Source organism: Colossoma macropomum, unplaced genomic scaffold, assembly GCF_904425465.1.
Source record: "Colossoma macropomum unplaced genomic scaffold, Colossoma_macropomum, whole genome shotgun sequence".
Classification (NCBI taxonomy): Eukaryota; Metazoa; Chordata; class Actinopteri; order Characiformes; family Serrasalmidae; genus Colossoma; species Colossoma macropomum.
In genome coordinates this window covers 45397525-45417209 of record NW_023494792.1, presented here as the reverse complement: position 1 = coordinate 45417209, position 19685 = coordinate 45397525, and the positions used below count along the sequence as shown (strand labels likewise).

Below are 19685 nucleotides of genomic sequence, written 5' to 3'. Positions count from 1 at the left end.
AGTAAATACACAACATTATTGAGTTAATAGAAGTGAGGGATGGAAGTGCTACACTTGTTGAGAGGTCCATGATGGTCAAGGGGTAATATCAAGGTAATAAAACCTTGTTTCTAGCCTTGGTTAGGTGTAGGAATGTGGAGGAGGCAAATTTCTAATCTCTGCCCTGCTCTCTTCTGGCCCACAAAGCTACTTGGCTTCGGTTGCTCCACAGGCTGCTAGCAATGCTAATAACACATTCCTTTGGCTCAGGCCCAGGAGGGCTATTGGGACAAAACTGGGCTAAACGCAGTCAAGCACACCTACTAGGTCAGCCAATAATTGACCAAAAATTATGCAAAATACCGAATGTACAGAGTATGATGCTAGGTGTTCTAGTGTTCATTTGTTTTGTCTTCTGTTGGTCAGTCATTAGCTAATGTATTGGCCAGTTTTTACATTTGGTTGAAGTATAAATCTGAGAATGTAAACAAAATGAATGAAGGCACAAAAAAATTAGAGAAAGAAGTGTGTTTCATTGCTTCTATTCGATATAAGCACATCTAATGCACTTAGCACTAAAATTGCAGTGTCAGTGGTAAGCAAGCCACGGTGAAACTGGTGAGAGCCTTTTTTAGGCTGGATGGAACAGCCCTTTAGAAGTGTCTGTTGTGTTGTGGGTGTCCCTCAGGATCTGGCATGTGGACAGAATGGAAATGGCCAAAGGGCTTTGAGTGGTTTTGTGTGCAACTGCAGCCACAGGCTGGACTGGGACAGGCCGAAGATTTGAAAGGTAGACACCTGATCCCTCCGAGCACAGGCAAACTCACCTCTCCTTGCTTTTACCCCCTCCCTTCTCTGTCTCTTTCTGTCTCTTTCTTCTGTCTTTCCCTTTCATGCTCCCTTACTTTCCCACTTTTGTTCACGTTTCTTTCTTTTAGATTCCTCTGCATAGATTCTGTCGAATTTTTCTTTGCATTTTCACTCTCTTACATTCAGATTCTCCTCTTAACTTAGATTCTCCTTTCCACTTTCCCTCAGATTTGTCTGCAGTTCTTCTCTCTCTTTCCTGTTCATCCTCCCTCACTGTCTTGTTCTCACTTTTTCTGCATTTCTATCAGATTTCTCTAAATTTCTTGTGAATTCTCCTCCTTCTGGGGGCTTGTGCACCTGTGAAACCTCCTTCAACTTTCCTCCAGTCTCTTCAGCTTTCTCCAAATCCTTCCCTCCCCCCTTCTCTCCAGATGAATAGATGACGGAGGGGTCCGTGGCTGGCAGAGTGGAATTACTAGAGCTTAGTCAGAGGGGGGATTATCACTGTAAGTATGGAAAACTCTGAAAAAGTGCTTCTGTGCTTTGTGAATATAACTTTATTGCTTGCCTCTCTTTTGTCCCCGGTAGCAGAGTGACTGATTCAGCCCAGTTTGTTTTTTTGTTGGAGTTTGCTCAGCTCAGTTATCTATTTTGAGGATGGGGCTAGGGAAAAGCTGACCTTCATCTGGCACAGCACTTGGTAGCTGGTTAAATCTTAATCCTCATACTATAATAAGGTGGGTAATGCCCCTCTGAAGTACATTTTAATGTCATACACCTATGACACTGCAGATATGAAGAATATTAGAAGATTTTTTTCTTACTGACTTCTTTAAATGTATCTATATATGTGCATATGTCTCTACAACCTTACAAACTACAAACTAGGCAACTATTTTTCTGACAATTGTTAAAAAGCATTTTACGAATTGCTCTCAGCATCAAAATGGTTGACCCGAGTGAAGAGGACAATGCAAAAATGACCAGCCAACATGCACTCTGTACTCCTGATAAAGACACCCTCAAAGACCCCTGTTGCTCTACTCTTAAGGTATGTGTTTTGTGTAAGTGTGTGTGTGTGTGTGTGTGTGTGTGTGTGTGTGTGAGAGAGAGAGAGAGAGAGAGAGAGAGGGAGAGAGAGAGAGACAGAGACAGAGAGAATGTCCTCATTTTCAGGATAAAAATGTCCTGAATTTGTAGTAAAATGAGAAAAAACAGGTCTAACCTACAGGACTAAGAAACTAATCCTGAGCATTTCTTTTTGCTTACCGAGATTAACATTAGGGTTAGATTTATTAAACATTAGGTACTTATACACTGTACAGAATGAGAAATTAGTTTAACTCTAAATTACAAGGCATCTAATTGCTGCACTGCTTTCCTTGATTTAACTCAACTTGAGGACACCAGAGTGCATCCAACTCAAACTTCGTAGTTTAGTCAAAAGTTCTCCTAACTCTGATTTCTAGTTTCTCAGTTTAGTAACAATAGAATTTGCCTCAGTTTCGCCACCTGGGACTCTTTCTATCTTGCAATCCCACAAGGCATTTTCTCCTCTTGGGCTTCCAGATCTGGAGAGCTGTGGGATCACTGGGTTTCCAACTCAAAATCTTTTGATACTGGGGGTGAATTCTTAGACCATTGCACCACATGTTACTGTGCTACTTTTCAAAGTTCAAACAACAAATACTTTCTAAGGTGCATTAAAACTTAAAGGACATATAAATTCATTCCAGGAGGTTGCGAGTAGTGCAATGGGCTAAGCATTGACCCCTCTAGGAGGCTGTGTATTTGAACCCCAGTGATGCCATTTAAATCTGCAGAGGTGTGCACCCAACATTTACATAAATACATACACACACCTTTTGCAATATGTAAATGTTATTATTACATGTAATTTCTTATATGCACACAAAATACCTATAGGCCATGTTATTATTACTTACAGATACTTACATACATGTATTTGTGTATGTGTATATATAATACTACCATGTCCTGACAATGTATATTAAAAAACTTGAGTGTATGTGAATTTGTGTTTTGACCTCTTGTTTCTTCACCTACCTCATTCATGTATTCAAAACTAATGAGGTTCTGCATAACTTGCCTAAAGCCACAATGCAGGAGGCTGATTATCCTCTGTTCTTCTCTCCTGTGAATCCCACAGATGTTCATCATGTCCTTGTCCTTTGCCTACTTCTCCAAGGCTTTATGTGGCACCTACATGAAGAGTTCTATCACTCAGATAGAGAGAAGATTTGACCTGTCCAGCTCACTGGTCGGCCTGATCGATGGCAGCTTTGAGATGGGTAAAAAAAACACTGCGTGTGTGTGTGTGTGTTGACAGTGTACTGCTCTCATAGACAGCTATCACTCCTCTTTTATCAGAAATAATGCACAGGATTAAACATAATAATAATAATAATAATAATAATAATAATAATAATTGTAGTACTGGTAGTAGTAGTACTGTAGTAGTAGTAGTAGTAGTAAAGATTGTTCAGATAACACTTTTCATGCATGTAAAAAAGGTTCATTACTAGTAATAAATTTCATCTGTATGTATTTATAACTTTACAGTATATGTTTGCTAGTCATGTACTTGCCAGAATTTTTTTTTACCAAAACAGTCACTATCAAAACACTAGGTAAAATTTTGGAAGTGTCATTATTGTATTAATAGTTATGAAATTTATTGTTAGTAAAACAAAAATAGCTAAGGTATAGGGGCATTCAAAGCAAAAAGACTTAGGTCTAAAATCCAAGGCCAGTATGTATTTTTAAGCTCAGACATTTAAGCTCAGATAAGTTCAGTAGATTGATCCATGTAGATGTGTGTGTTTCTTATTCTCTTAATGCTGCTCTCCTGCAGGTAACCTGCTCTTTCTGGCTGTAGTTAGTCATTTTGGGGCAAAGCTACATAGACCCAGGCTCATTGGATCAGGCTGTTTTCTGATGGCTATTGGCTCTGCAATCACAGGACTGCCACATTTCTTCATGGGACGGTACAGTTTCATCAGCGAACAGTGATTTTGTAGGCTTTTCTGTACCTCTGTGGTATGTCAGTTGTTTGAAGATTCATCATTTCTGTGGAAAACTCTATCCTTCATCTGGCTTTCATTTTCGCAGATATAAATATGACACAGTTCTTCAAAACTCACTGAATGAAACTGTCAGTATAGCAGCCTGTCAGGATGCCACAGTACAAAGCGATTACCCGGATATACATCAAGAATTTACAATGAACTTCAACACAGGTATGCTGCTGGTACTTTTGAGGTCCAAAGCATTATTATTTATTTGTTCACATGAGCAGAAAATTCATAAGCAGAAACTTAAACTGATAGAACCCACTTAAAGGTTTTTCTTATGTGGAAAACAGCCATAAGGCATTTTTCTGAATCTGAGCGTAAAACAAAGTCTTGTTGGTTGCAGGCTCAGACTGTGAGAAAGAATCTGGTTCCTACATGTGGGTTTACGTGTTCCTGGGAAACGCCCTGAGGGGGATAGGAGAAACACCAGTCACTCCCCTTGGCATCTCATACATCGACGACTTTGCAAAAGCAGAGAACTCAGTGTTTTACATAGGTAATGTTACATGTTTCATGATTTTTCTAAGGAATTGTGAAACAATCAGATTCCAGATTCCACATATCCATCACAGAAACAGTCAATAACACAAAAGTGGAGAACTGCGATACTGGAGGCCTGGATTCCTGCACAATTTGGTGATTTCCCTGCTCAAACACACCTGATTGAACTCCAAAAAGGTTTAGAGAGCTGGAGTGTTGGAGCAGAGAAATCAGTAAAGCATGACTCCACTCCTCAGTTCTCCACCCTGCTATTACAACATGTAATCATTTTGTTGACCAACTGCATAAATATTCAGAATTTCTTCATTTCTTAGACATCATTTTATCACTTAACCTAGTCTCAAATATGGCTGTTTTTTTTGGGGGGGGTGGCCACAATGTCCCATAACAGCTTGTCTCCAGACCATTTCGCTGCTGGGGCCCATGTTTGGCTTCCTGATGGGCTCCATGTGTGCCAAACTGTATGTGGATATTGGATTTGTCGATGTTGGTAAGCACTTCCTTTGACTAATTGTGTTATATATTCTGATGTCTCACATCTGTGAAATCCTTTCAGTCTGTCTGACAGTACATGTATTATGTGGTTCATATAGTCATATGCAAAAGTTTGAATACCCCTGGTCAAATTAGCACACAATTAAGATTTATTTGCCAATTTTAACAAAGTTTTGCACAGGCCACATTTTGTATTTTATGACTCATTTTTTAAATATTTGAAACTAAGCAAATTAACAGTAATATAACAGTAAATTGACCAGGGGTGCCCAAACTTTTTATTTACTAAAGGGACACTTCAGCCAAAAAGGAAAAATGGAACCAGTACCACATCTGTTGTAAATATGCTTACTTGCATGCCATAGTGCTGCTGAAGTGGTCTCTATTGGGAAATTGGGTCTCTAGTGGATTTCCCATTTAAAGACTAAGAACCCCGCTTCGGGTGATGTACCTTGGAAGTGGGAAGGTGTTTTATTTCATTAGCTAGTAAATTCAGACCGAAGCAGATATTTAACATCACGGTGGCTTTTTTTGTAGACTCTGTGACCATAAGCCCCAAAGACGCACGTTGGGTTGGGGCCTGGTGGCTCGGTTTCTTCGTGTCATCCACCAGCCTGCTCCTGGCTGGCATTCCTTTCTGGTTCCTCCCTCGTTCCTTACCAAAGCAAGCTGAGGAACAACGGGAAGATCCTAGCTCTCCTCATGGCAATCAGGAGCATCCTGCACATCCAGCTACCCCAACTATGAAACTGGTGGACATTGCAAAAGGTATGTCTCTTTAGGATTCTAGCTGCTAACAGTGGCCTCTTTGAGGTTTTTTCCCACGATGATAACAACGGATTAGCAGTGCTCAAAGCATGGCGGACTCACCATGTCACACCATGTGTCACAGTGACACAATTTCACCCTAACTCCTAATGTAGATTATTAGGGCATGTTGGGTGTTTGAACTTTACTGCTGTAGTTTTGTACTGGAGCTAAGAGGCTAATGTAGTTAGCTAACAAGTAATTGATAGCTAATTTTGATTGATGCTATGTTGGCATTGTACTATCTGCACGTCTAAATCATCACAGAATTACATCAAACCTCGCTGAGTTGTTAAGTGATCTCAAATAGACTTTCTTATGTGGTTTCTGACACTGTATGACACACTTCATATCGCTGTTGTCGGAAGAAAATCTCATATCTCCATTTTTGACGTTTTTCAGTTTTTGACATAATTTGAAAATGCCTGTTACCCTTTACATTGTGTGTTAATTTCATGATGAATGGACCAAAAGAAATGGCCCAAAATGACTTGGAAAAAAGTCTGGTTCCATTGACTTACAATAAAAGTAAAGTATGTTTTGTCCTTCTCCTGTAAAGTTACCGTTTTGGAGATACAAGGTTTTATTCCGACAGCAGTGATATATAAACATGAACAAATGTATGCTGCACTACTAAATCAGTAGTAACAACCATGAAGTGTGAATTGTGTAAAATGTTCTCTTGTACAGGTTTCTTGCCCTCACTAAAGAAACTCCTGGGCACTCCAGCCTACTTCCTTCTGCTCTGTGGGAGCATTCTAAATTTCAACTCATTAATCGGCTTGATCACATTCAAAGCCAAGTACATGGAGCAACAGTTTGGCCAGTCCGCCTCCAGAGCAAATTTCCTCATTGGTGAGTTTCTGTATCTAGAATTGGATGCAGAGCCGATGTTCTGATCTGCAAGAAGCCCTAGCAGATTCATCCAATAACAGACAATAAGGCAGGTAATATGAAATATGTAAAAAAGTTTTTTGTGTAATTACAACCTGTTATTACATTCCATCTCGGCAAAGCATCACTGCCCACTCAAATGGCCCTTTGTGCTACTATACTTTAGTAGGTAAGCAAGCAATAGGGTGGCCAAATTTTAGATGGCTTGATTACTCAGTCATATTAACCTTAGTGTGACATACAGTACTGGGAAAAAGCCATAGGCAACCTGAGACAATGCTATGTAAAGTGATTTTATCTAGTCAGTATGCATATATTTATTTAGAGCAAAGCAGTAAATTCAAATAAACAATACATAGTGATTAGGTGTGTTAGCTTAACCATTTCCAAAGCTCTTCTTGAGGAAATCCTATATTTACAGTTACCATCCATATAAACCTAGGTTATCAAAGCTTTATTACATTAAATCAGGTGCTGCTGATGGAATTTAACAAATCTATGCAATAGCTGGAGTGCAGCGAGAAGTAACTAACTCTGGTCTTCTAACCAACATCATACCAGCTAGTCTAAGACTTTCAACACATCGTAAGGCACAGTGACAGCTGGGTATGATGTTGTTGTTGTTAGATTTAATAATTTGGAACGGACAAAATAGAACCTATGATGTCACAAATAAAAATACTATATTAGTAATAGTAATAAGCATACAACTACAATGATTTTTATTCAATGTTATACAAACTGCACTGCACCAAATCCAATTAAACAGGCCTAATTATGCTCACATTGCAATGAAAGATGTATTTAGCCAGTGTTCTTTATGTAATGATGATATCTACAATATGCTCAGAAAAGCGCATTTTGACATAATTTATAATGATAACGATAAAATAGCAACATATTGCAACACCTTTAGTTTTTACTTTCTTTTGCACTGTACTGACTCAACACAGTCCTCACCATAGAATTTCATTTTGCTTTTAATGTAGTCTCACGCAGCCACATTTAAATCAGCGAATAAAATTTAGTGTCTTTATTAATCCTATCTCCAAGCTTGGCAGGTGTGAGGTGGAACTTGCGGAGTGATGTTCTGCTCCCCCCTGGCCCTCTGACTCTGCTAAAATACCAAATCAACCCTGCTTTGTGCTCTAAACTATGTCATAGAAGCTTTCGCACTGTACCCATCTAGGTGTGTTGAATCTGCCGGTGGTTGCCGTGGGGATCTTTCTGGGTGGTCTGGTGATGAAGAGGTATAAGCTGAGCGTGGTTTCTGGAGCTCAGCTCTCCTTCCTTGCCTCCTTCTCGGCCTACCTGCTCATGCTCCTGCAGTTCGGCACCAAGTGTGACAACCTGCGCATGGCTGGCCTCACTGTGTCCTATAACGGGTACTGTAGACTGTATGTACTTTGTTTAAAGAAAAAGACTGATTACATACATGATCCAGGGCTTAAATGCTTCAGGATCACTCTTTGAGTCCTTGCTTGCCTTACTGTACATATCGCTTGGGAAGGAATAGTTTGACGAAAATCTAATTTACATGATTTTCTACTTACACCAAATATAGTCGATCAACTAAGACATGTTTGGTATCCAAATTTTGCTTCTTTAGTTTAGAACTGGAGCTGCTAGAAGTCTTGACTTGAAGTCAATTCTCACCCAAGCTGTTTCCTTAAACACTTGCCCAAAATCTCTCTCGACCTGCTCAAACCCAATCCAGGCCTATAGATCCAGATCAGAATTTAGGTCCAGATTATCACCCCCCAGTAACTGTCCAGACCCACCTGCTATATTGTCATCAAATTTTGGTTATGTAGTTGTGACAAGTGCAAGATGACAGCGACTGAGATAGAATGTCTCTGGAAATGGTGGAAAAGTACCAGAAAGCGGGATGATAATGTAGTTCCAATTCCATTCCACTACAGCGATGGAGCACGCCTCTTTTTTAATTATACAGCAGGTGGAGATGGCGTTGGATCTCTTTTACTTTTGCACATTTAGCCGTCTGACGTTTCTTCAGCATTGGGGAGCTGTTAGAATTACTTAGAGTGTCATTTAGATGGTAGTTTTTGAAATAGTGCTCAACAAATGTGTATCTCAGTATTATATCGACTAATATGTGATTTTCAGTCAATATTTTTATTAATCCAGTTCATTTTAAAAGGTGTATAAACTAAAAATAGAATAGAAAGTAGCTCTAAGGTGCAGCGGATTGTTTGTGTCTGTTATGTATTAATCACAGCTTTTAACAGGAAAATGTTGAGCTAAATATTTTCAGAAATGGCCCAGGCCTACCCCTAACCCTAAATGTATTCAATTGATCAAGACCTTCTAAATCATCACACACTTACTTCAAACTTCATTGTGTTGTTAGATAATCTCAGGTTGGCTTGATTATGTTGGATTTGCTTAGGAATATTATAATATTACATACTGTTGTTTATGAAAATGTATAAAAGTGCAGAAAATTCAGGCGTCAAGAAGAAGACTGCTATCACTTAGCTATAGACTATACTTCATACAGTATTAGGAAATAATAAGCAAGTCTATTAAGATTGACACTTAACAACTTAACATAGTTTGAGGCGAGTTTGTGAGGAGGTGTGAATACTGTTTGCACAATGCTAATCGGTATTCCAGTTACTTTATTAAGTGCTGTGAAGTTTGGTAAGAAAGAGATGAGGGAAACAGCACTTTCAGGAAAAGCTCCTTAATTGAACCAGCAGCAGTGCAGCACCACTGCCCAGTGCTGGCTGAATGGCCGAGAAACAGGGCAGGTCACCAGTCACCAACACACCTCTAGATGACGGTAGACACACACCCCACACCCTTTCAAGTTTCTTTTGCTTCAGTACATAGGTACATTATTAATACATAAGCCTTGCAGCAGCAACGCAAAAATAAAGAAAAAGACATGCACCAAACATGTTTTGGCTGATTGACTGCATTTGAGTGTATATTTGATATTACAGCATTAATCGATACCTTTAATTGGCCATTTTAACCGTAGATTGTGTGCTGTAGATATCTGGAGTTTACTGATCATCCTCTTTGTTTCAAACTGAAAAAGAGAAACTGAATGTTAGGAGTATTTACATTTCTGAGGCACACTGCTAGCTCTAACTCATAAAATACATTTTGCCCCCTCAGGACTCCTCAGATTTCATATGATGAGCAAACACTGTTCTCACAGTGTAACCAGCACTGTTCCTGTTCTGCAGCAGAGTGGGATCCAGTGTGTTCTGATGATGGCATTACATACATGTCTCCATGTTTAGCAGGATGTATGAGCTCCTCTGGACACGGAAAAAACACGGTACGTTTCAGAGTAACCAGCAGAGAAACTTCTGGTCCGCACAAAGACAGGAACAGGGCCTCTCTTTGTTGGCTGCAGCCCCCCCACTTCTACCTAAAGTCAACTCCCTGGGTGTCCTGTAATGCGGAATGTCTATTGATTTAGAATCTGATTTGATTTTGGTAATTTTATAGATTATTTTGTAGACAGCCACACTGTGAACAGTTGAAGTAAATGAGGTATGATATTCTAGGCTGTTTAAATAAATGAAATCACTATTGTTATTATGTGCAAAATGCGATACGCTAAACTGTGTTTAATATGATCCAGTTTGATCAAATCAGGTGATGATGATGATGGCTACCAGTTTAAAATGCTAAAGTAGATTTGTGCATAGGGGTACACCCAGGGGTTAAATTTGGATTTCAGAGGTGGGAAGCCTGATTTTTTCCATGATTGTCAACAGTGTGGGAACAGTATTGTTCAATTTGCATGAACCAAAGGTGCTGGAGTTCCCCTGAGTATACAATCTGATCTACTTTGGCACACATATATACACTGACCAACCACTTCTGTAGGTATGCTGTCTTGTATCTACACTCATTGTCTATTTTGTCAGCTCCACTTACCATATAGGTACACGTTGTACTTCTACAATTACAGACTGAATACTTTATTGGCCCCCTTTTATCCTGTACACCAATAGTCAGGACCCCCACAGGACCAGAGAGCAGGTACAGAGCACAGAGCAGCACTGCTGTGTCTGATCCACTCGTACCAGTGCAACACCCACAGTAACACACCACCACCATGTTAGTTTTACTGCAGTGCTGCGAACGATCCACCACCCAAATAATACCTGCTCTTGGTCCTGTGGGGATCCTGACCTTTGAAGAACAGTTTAAAGGGGTCTAACAAAGTATACAGAGAAACAGATGGACTACAGTCTGTTTTTGTAGAACTACAAAGTGCACCTATGTGGTAATTGGAGCTGAGTCATTTTTTGTGTTTTGAGTCAATTATTATGTGAAATGTGAAAGTCCACTGACAGATGATTTTAGACACGCAAACTATACCTGCAATATACAACTAGAGTTGCGGAAGACCTGAGAATGGCAGATGCAAAAGAAAGGGGACAAAGATAAAGCTTTTAGTTTTTCTGGTACAAATGTTTCTATTTTTATCCTCCTAAATTCAATTTTTAAATGTTTTTAATCATTAATCAACAAAAGTCCACTTAAATAAAAACCCCAGGTTAACCATTCATAAACAAGTCTTTTAACATTTGCCTCTGTGACACAACTTCATTTTCTACAAGTTGTCATAGCCCATGGTTGGTGTATATACATACACACACACACACACACACACACATATATATATATATATATATATATATATATATATATATATATATATATATATATATATATATACATATACAGGTAGATATATATGTCCACTTACTATATAGGTGCACTCTGTAGTTCTACAATTACAGACTGTAGTCCATCTGTTTCTCTGCATACTTTGTTAGCCCCCTTTTATCCTGTTCTTCAGTGGTCAGGACCTCCATGGACCCTCACAGAGCAGGTATTATTTGGGTGGTGGATCATTCTCAGCACTGCAGTAACACTGATGTGGTGGTGGTGTGTTAGTGTGTGTTATGCTGGTACGAGTGGATCAGACACAGTGCTGCTGGAGTGTCCACTCACTGTCCACTCTATTAGAAACTCCTACCTTGTCAGTTCGCCTTGTAGCTGTAAAGTCAGAGACGATAGCTCATCTGCTGCACAGTTTGTGTTGGTCATCCTCTAGTCCTTCAGCAGTGGTCCCAGGACGCTGCCCACAAGACGCTGTTGGCTGGATATTTTTGGTTGGTGGACTATTCTCAGTCCAGCAGTGACACTGAGGTGTTTAAAAACTCCAGCAGCACTGCAGTGCTGAGAATGATCCACCACCCAAATAGTACCTGCTCTGTGAGGGTCCATGGAGGTCCTGACCACTGAAGAACAGGGTAAAAAGGGGGCTAACAAAGTATGCAGAGAAACAGATGGACTACAGTCTGTAACTGTAGAACTACAAAGTGCACCTATATGGTAAGTGGAGCTGATAAAATAGGCAATGAGCGTAAAAACAAGGAGGTGCTCAAAATGTTATGCCTGATCGGTGTATATACACCAAACATGGGCTATGACAACTTGTAGAAAATAAAGTTGAGTCACAGAGGCAAATGTTAAAAGACAGTGTGACTCCAACTTCTTTATGAATGGTTAACCTGGGTTTTTTATTTAAGTAATTTGCGAAGATTTAAAACATTTAAGAATTGAATTTAGGAGGATAAAAATAAACACATTAACTCTTTTTACCAAAAAAAAAGAACAGCTTTTCCTTTGTCCCCTATAGGGGTGCGGGAAAAACTCGATTCTTAGATGCATCGCGATGCGGACGTGAACGATTCTGAATCGATTCATAAATGTTAAAAATCGATTTTCTAAATATTTAATTTTATAACGTAATGTTGACGGAACGTAAAACGCGGAACTTGGAAGTGGGAAAGTGCAGCGCCCGGACAGTCTCTGGCGGAACATAACAAAAACACAACTGGATGAGCGAGAAATTCAACCGGCTCCCTCTGCATTAAAGCCAGGTTAGATCAGGAGTCACAAAACAAATGATAAGAAGAGCCATTTTGCCTTTCAACAAAGTCAAACCACCTCGGGAGCCACAACATTTACTGCCCAGTATGTCTCAGTATGTGATGATGTCCTAGTATAGACTAAACAATATAAAGGAAAACGCAGATTTACTTCGCTCTGCTTTAAGCTTTAACTATAGCCGCTTTCCTCCCATCTCCGCCAGAAAACTTTTCTTCAAAACTAGAAGAGTTTCTTGTAAAATGTCTCAGCGTCCGGCTGTTTTACGAGGCTGAAGTCGCTTCTCATTCGCCAGCTTCTCGTTCTAATTTTCCCGTTCCATCTTAAATTCTGCTTTAGGCGCCGAATGTAACTGCTGCACCATTTAAGGTGGAACGGGAAAATTCGAAAGAGAAGCGACTTCATCTTCGCAACTTTTTTAGAGAAAGACAGTCTCTCATGCAGATTTAACCAACCGCGCTGCTTATAAATGCGAATAAGTCCTCCAAATGTTCGTCTTAATCTCTGTTTTTTCCTTTTTTTTGTCCCCCCCCCCAACCCACACATACACACACACTCTACAACGAGACCAAAACCGAAATAATAAAATGACTAATGAAAACGGGAAGGACGGCTGTAACGTGCTGCGTGGACACCCATTACCACTGGATCTTATTTGAGGGTAACAGCGCATTTTATCGCAGATGAGTGGCAGCAGCGTCTCTGAATGAGAGCCTTCTAGTTCACTTGCCACATCACTTCCATTTGATTTATTAATAAAAGATATTTTAGATATTTAAAGCCAATTATTTGTAAAGATCCATAATACATTTACATTATGGATCATTACAAATACTTTGCTTTAAAACTACCGAGTTTTCAGACAGTAGGAAGATAGAAATCATGTATAGAGAAAAAAGATGCATCGAGATGCATCGATAATCGTTTTATAATCGCATCGCAGCCCTCTGATTCGTAATCGAATCGAATCGTGAGGTGCCTAAAGATTCCCACCCCTAGTCCCCTATCTTTTGCATTTTCCATTCTCAGGTCCTCCGCAACTCCTGTTATATATCGCAGGTATAATTTGCATGTCTAAAAATATCTGCCAATGGAATTTGATCATTTCACATGACAAACTGACTTCAAACATATAAGAGTGGGTTGAACAAAAAATGTTTTCACTTGCCTTGAAAACCATTTTTGCAGTGAACCACAGTTAAGAGTTGAGTCCCATGACAGTAGAAGACAACATTTTCATTTAGGCAGCCAAAACGAGAAATGTTATCCTCTCTACCCAAAAAAAGTTTCCCTTTCTTTCTTTACATTCTTTTTTTGTATTTGTCTATCTCAGGTCTTCCACAACTGCAGCTGCGTATTGAGTCCTTCACCAGTAGAGGGCAGTACTTCTGTATCTCTTGGTCAGTGTCCCCGGGGTCCGGCGTGCAGTCGCAGCTTCACCTCCTACATGGCCGTGTCCGTCCTCAGCTCCTTCATTAATTCTCTGGGGACCACGCCTGCATACATGGTCATTATAAGGTGCCATGTCCGTGTTTAGTTTTGTAATATCAAAGCACATAGTCTTCTTGACAAAAAGAAAGAGATGTACTAAGTGGATGTATTGTAGGTGCATCAGTCCTGAGCTGAAGTCACTGGCACTGGGCATTCAGACTCTAGTGATAAGAACTCTAGGTAAGCGAGAGAAAAATGAAATATGCCATCAGTCCAAAGTGAACACTACCCTGTGAAATCAGCTAAAAAAGTACTTGAATTATACAGCTTAATATTAATGTAATCAGTACAAATGTACAATTTACAACTGAAGCATTGATGATGTCAATTATTCTATGCTAGCTTTCTAATCATGCTGGCTCTTTGGTTGAAATATTCCTTTAAATACATGTACTAATGTTTGTCTAGGCTTTTATAACCTATGTAACCTCTCTGATTCAGGGGGTATTCCAGCTCCAGTGTATTTTGGGGCTCTGATTGACTCTACCTGTTTGAAATGGGGCATGAAAAAGTGCGGAGGCCGAGGCGCATGTCGCTTGTACAACTCGGACAAGTACAGGTGTGTGTGCGTGTATGTGTGTGTGTGTGTGTGTGTATTGTCTTGAAAAGTAGCTCATGTACAAATAATGAAGCTACTTGTAGGCTATTGCTTTAAAGTGCTTAATTTCCTTTACTTAATCACTTTATGTTCCCTTTAGCTACTCAGTAATGTGTAAGTGTGAGAAGGCCCTTGTGTAGCATGCATAGACCACTGAAATCATGTCGTCATTCTGTAGTCAGCATCATGCCTATTTTATGCTGCTTTCATGTGGCCTTGATTTTTTATTGGTTTAATCACTTCCTACCTGGAGGCACCATGAACGCACTTCTACGTTGAGTGATGAAGTCAGGTACATTGAAATATTTGATGCAGCAAGAACTGCCTGAGCTGTGAAGTCAATGCTATTTCATCATGGCAGGCTTCAGAAGCGAACAGTCAAACGACATAATGCAATCAGATAAACTGTACAACTATAATAAACAGTAATGGTGAAGTGAATGAATGAATTTTAAACACGTTTACTCAACCTTTTTTTCTGATTCGTCTGAGTTCAAATCATCGTTAATATATACCAGCTAGCTAATGAACTACAACACCCATTTCACAACTTCAGTGTTCTGCTTATCTTTCACATGAACCACATGAGCACACAAATTGGGTGAAAGTTCCTCCTTGGAGAAAACTGCTAACCTACTGGCAGTATTTAAGCAACATTAGAGTTTTCTTGTGTTAGCTGGATTTCTCTGTGGTAAAAATGAATGGAATTTTTGTTTTTCAAATATTGTCAAAATTGCGCCCAGTGGTTAACAAAATTGTTAAGCTGAAACATTTATTTTGCTACATGCGAGCTAACATTGATGCACACTAAAATGACATCAAGTCAGTTAAGTACACAATAATACTCAAAACTATCCAGCAAGCTTTGTCAAGTATGGTAGTTCAGCTGCTTTGGGAGTAGTAAAGTGGAATAGCTGGTGTTGTTATGTAATATTGTTAAAATTAAATAGTAGACTTACTTTAATGTGCTGTCATTTCAGTGCCCAGGGGTTTTAGTTTGCTATCAGCATGGATGTAGCAATATTTACGTTTTGACCCCTAACCGATCTCGTAATTCATTTAGCTTAATACTTTTGACAGTTCATGTCTCTCTGCCTTATAGACAGGATTGGGATGACTGCTCTAAAAATATATTCCAATGCAGATTACTTATTACCTATTTTACATATATTTATTATAGTAGGATTACTATAAAGCACATAATTTGACATCACAAATGCCCTAAAACCCCTATGCCTAAAGCTGTCCACAAGTAAGAGCTATTAGAACTTGAGTTGGTTTTGTGTGCATCATTAAAAGTAGGGAACAGGCTCCCTCAATAAAGTTGGCTTTAATATGGAATATTTACTGAAAGATTCGCTGTAAAGTTGCAACAAACTAAAGAAAATTTTACTTTAAGAGGAGCTAATAGGAATTAACAATACCGAAATGGTAATAATTGATAAAAGGCAAGGCTACTTACAACCACGTTACCACTGTGCAAAAAGTAAATAAAAATAGAATGCAGTTGTCACAGGACAGTCATGGAGCAGACCCAAGCGCAGAGAAGAAAATCTGCAAGTATGGGTCTTACACAAAACTGCTAAGTGAAAATACAATAATCAAATATAAAATATGAACCTATTTATTCATCTTCTTGGTATTTCTGTAGTATAATAGGGTGTAATAAATAATGTTGTTAAATAAGGGTGCGCCTGGTTGGCACTGATTACTAGCCCCCGTCACCCTTGCTGGCAGCTGGCAGCACAGGCTGACCCTTTACAGCATCTAGATTTAATTGAAAATAGTACAATGACAACATATCAAATGTTGGAGCTGAAAAAAAGCCCAAAATAGTCGGGACGGGGGCATGTTTACCACTGTGTTGTATCATCTCTTCTTTTAACAACACTCTGTAAGCGTTTGGGAACTGAGAAGACCCAAATGCTGTTTTGAAAGTGAAATGTTTTTACGTTCTTGCTTGATATAGGATTTCAGCTGCTCAGCAGTTCAGGGGCCATTTTAGAACTCAGACTCTTTTATTACGGAGACATGCTATTGTAATACATGCATGTGGTTCGGCATTGTTTCACTGAAATAAGCAAGGCTTTCCATGAAAAACACGTTGTCTGGATGGTAGCATATGTTGCTCCAAAACCAGTATATATATTGTTCAGCATTAATGGTGCCTTCACAGATGTGCAAGTCACTCATGCCATATGTACTAATGCACCCCAATACCATCATGGATGCTGGCTTTGAACTGTGCGCTGATGACAAGCTAGGTGGTCATTAGCCTGGAGGACACAGTGTCCATAATTTCCAAAAAGAATTAAAAATTTTGATATGTTGAACCACAAGACACTTTGCCACAGTCCATCTTAAATAAGCTCGGGCCCAGAGTAGGTGGTGGTGTTTCTGGATCCTGTTTATTTATGGTTTCTCCTTTGCGTGGTAGAGTTTTAACTTGCATTTGTGGATGCAGTGATGAACTGTTTTCACAGACAGTGGTTTTCAGAAGTTTTCCTGAGCCCATGCGGTGATTTCCACTACAGGTTTGTGTCTGTTTTTAATGCAGTGCTGACTGAGGGCCCAAAGATCACAGCCAGCCAATATCGATTTTCAGCCATGTCCCTTTGCATACAGAGATTTCTCCAGATTCTCTGAAACGTTTAATGAGATTACGTACCATAGACATAATAGACATTCTTTGCTATTTTATGTTGAGAAACATTATTCTTAAATTGTTGCACTGTTTCCCAGCACAGTCTTTCACAGAGTGGTGAACTCATCATTATCTTTACTTCTGAAGTACTCTCTGGGATGCTCTTTTTATACCCAGTCATGTTACTCACCTGTTGCCAATTTTGTAGTTTGTTACTGTCCATTTCTGTTTGGACTCACCAGGTGGCAGTATTTTGTTAATAGTATTGTTGGTCTTCTAGTGGGCTCAAAGTCCAGCTCAATTCAAAGCTATTGTCCATTTACTTAAATTGTCTGTTTATATTTGACACTAATTAGAAATACATAAAATAAATGTAAAAATTCATATATGAAAATACATAAAACATTTTGAGACTTCTTATATACACATCATATGTCACTTATGATGAGCATTCATGAAAAGTGAAAGGGAAATTCCACCTTTTTTTTTTATTTTGTTGAGAGGTAAACAAATTTGTATCTTCCAAAAATAAATAAATAAATTGGCCATTCTAGAGAAACATATCAGCTCGGATTTCTTCTTAAGTGGTAGGAATAAGAGGTTATGGTGTTTACAGTAAAAAAGATTTTTTATTGTATTTGTTATCCAAACAACCAATAAAGCTACAGGCAACTTCAAAGTTTTTTTTTATAGTAAATGTTGCTAATGCTAAAATAGTAAATCCATAAAAATATATTATTTTGGTAATTTTTTTCTTTTTCTCTAAAAAAATCAATCAACTGCATTTTTCAGAGTACCTTACCCAGGGAAGATCTTTTAACATAGGTATTATAATTTAAGTAGAATTTGACTAATTTGTTATGATCTGTTTTCCAGAGTGATCTTCTTAGGCCTGATCACATGTTTGAGTGGCTCCTCGTACTTCTTCGTCATTGCTGTCATCGTGCTGTTGAGGAAGCAGTTCAGTAAAGACACTCTCAGAGCCCTCCGGGAAACTAACCAGGGCCGACTTGAGCTACAGCCACCAAAACTGCAGTGTGATGAGGCGTCAGAACATTGCTCCAGTCCATCACAACCTGGAGGAGAGGCTTTAGACCTCAGTGAGAGGACAGTAGAGACAACAGAGTCTTACGCACCACATGCATGCCCAGCTTCACCATCAACAGTGACCCCAGAGAAGCCAGGGGTCGTTGTCACTGAACAGGTTAATGGGCTAACTGGAGTGGACGGCAACTTAGAGTCAGCCTGCGGAGGACAGCAGGACTTGGAAACAGAGTCCAGAGACCCAGCAAAGGGACCAGCTGTAGCCTAACTCACTCACTTTGTCACTATACTACATTGAATAGTACTTGATTCAAATGTTTATATCATTTAGACATGAATGAAATACATAAACACAGATTTGTAAAGCTTGTCTAAGCTAGCAACAGTTGCTGTGACAGAATGCATTTGTTTGCAGAGCTTGTGTTGGTTTAATAGCCCAAATTTTATTCATGTGGAAATGATGTATACATGTGAACAGAGTTCACTGAGGACCTTACTTGTTCAGCAAGTCTGTTTCTCAGAGTCTGTATTCTTAAATAAAGAGTTGGTTAATAGCTTCATAATCATACTTTGACAGATTGCTGGAAATTCGTCTCTGTAATGGACTCACTGTCATTTTGTTTTCAGCTTAGTCACCACATCGAAACACACTTTAACCAACTGCTCAAATATTTCCAAAACAGAGATCCACCCCCACTACCCCCCGCCCTCAAGTTAATTCACTTTCCTGATTTATCAAAGCTCAGTGGGGTCAATAGCTGCTTGTGTTTGGGGTGAAATTAGGTTTTCTAGCCATTAGCAAAAAAAAGCTGCTTTAAATATTCTTGATTTTGTCAGTCAGTTGCCCATGTATATAACCGCTATCTGTCAGTTTACGTCTTTTGGCAAGACTTATTATATTTTTAATCCACATGCAACCAGTTGACAATTGATAAATATAAATATAAAGCTTCATTTTTGCATTTGCATTTGCATGTGACTGAGGATGAGGAACATGACCTCGACACTGTTCATTAGCTGGGATAATGGAGAGGATGCATCCACTAACACAAGTAGCCATCTCATTATCAGCCAGGTCACAGGTGTATTAGCTTCGCCTGCTGCTTCAGCTGACCGGTAAGTAATATTCTGTTGAACTAATCAAGCTCAAAGGTGAGAGGCTGGGGTTAGAAGTGTGCTGGCCACATCTTGCCACCCTTCAGCGGGGCTACATCTTTTCTCAGGGCTTGGTGGGAAGTAATAGCAAACAATAATAACCACAGAAACATGTTTTACTGATTTACTTTATTACAATGTTTTGTAGGGTTTAGATTTCTTTTACAAGTGCATTGAATGAAATTGATTCAAATGTTTTTCCACATGAATAAAATATATTACA

The 19685-nt window shown here is 39.2% G+C and overlaps 1 protein-coding gene across 1 annotated transcript; it reads left to right on the top strand.

Annotated features, from left to right (window-relative positions):
* Positions 1-865: 865 nt before the first annotated feature.
* Positions 866-19683, top strand: LOC118812372 (solute carrier organic anion transporter family member 1C1). Its single transcript, XM_036577337.1, has 16 exons — positions 866-1295; positions 1378-1526; positions 1729-1840; positions 2960-3101; positions 3665-3797; positions 3922-4049; positions 4228-4380; positions 4777-4875; positions 5418-5648; positions 6378-6542; positions 7771-7966; positions 9729-9894; positions 13864-14048; positions 14137-14201; positions 14463-14580; positions 18140-19683. Exons 3-16 carry the CDS (start codon positions 1736-1738, stop codon positions 18573-18575), a joined length of 2322 nt encoding a protein of 773 aa, XP_036433230.1. The 5' UTR covers positions 866-1295; positions 1378-1526; positions 1729-1735; the 3' UTR covers positions 18576-19683.
* Positions 19684-19685: the final 2 nt, after the last annotated feature.

Excerpts from the sequence above, each read along its gene's own strand:
- LOC118812372 (XM_036577337.1), top strand. The coding sequence starts at position 1,736 with ATGGTTGACCCGAGTGAAGAGGACAATGCAAAAATGACCAGCCAACAT. Across the intron at positions 14,049-14,136 it reads GCATACATGGTCATTATAAG|GTGCATCAGTCCTGAGCTGA; the intron begins GTGCCATGTCCG and ends GATGTATTGTAG. Across the intron at positions 14,581-18,139 it reads TACAACTCGGACAAGTACAG|AGTGATCTTCTTAGGCCTGA; the intron begins GTGTGTGTGCGT and ends TCTGTTTTCCAG.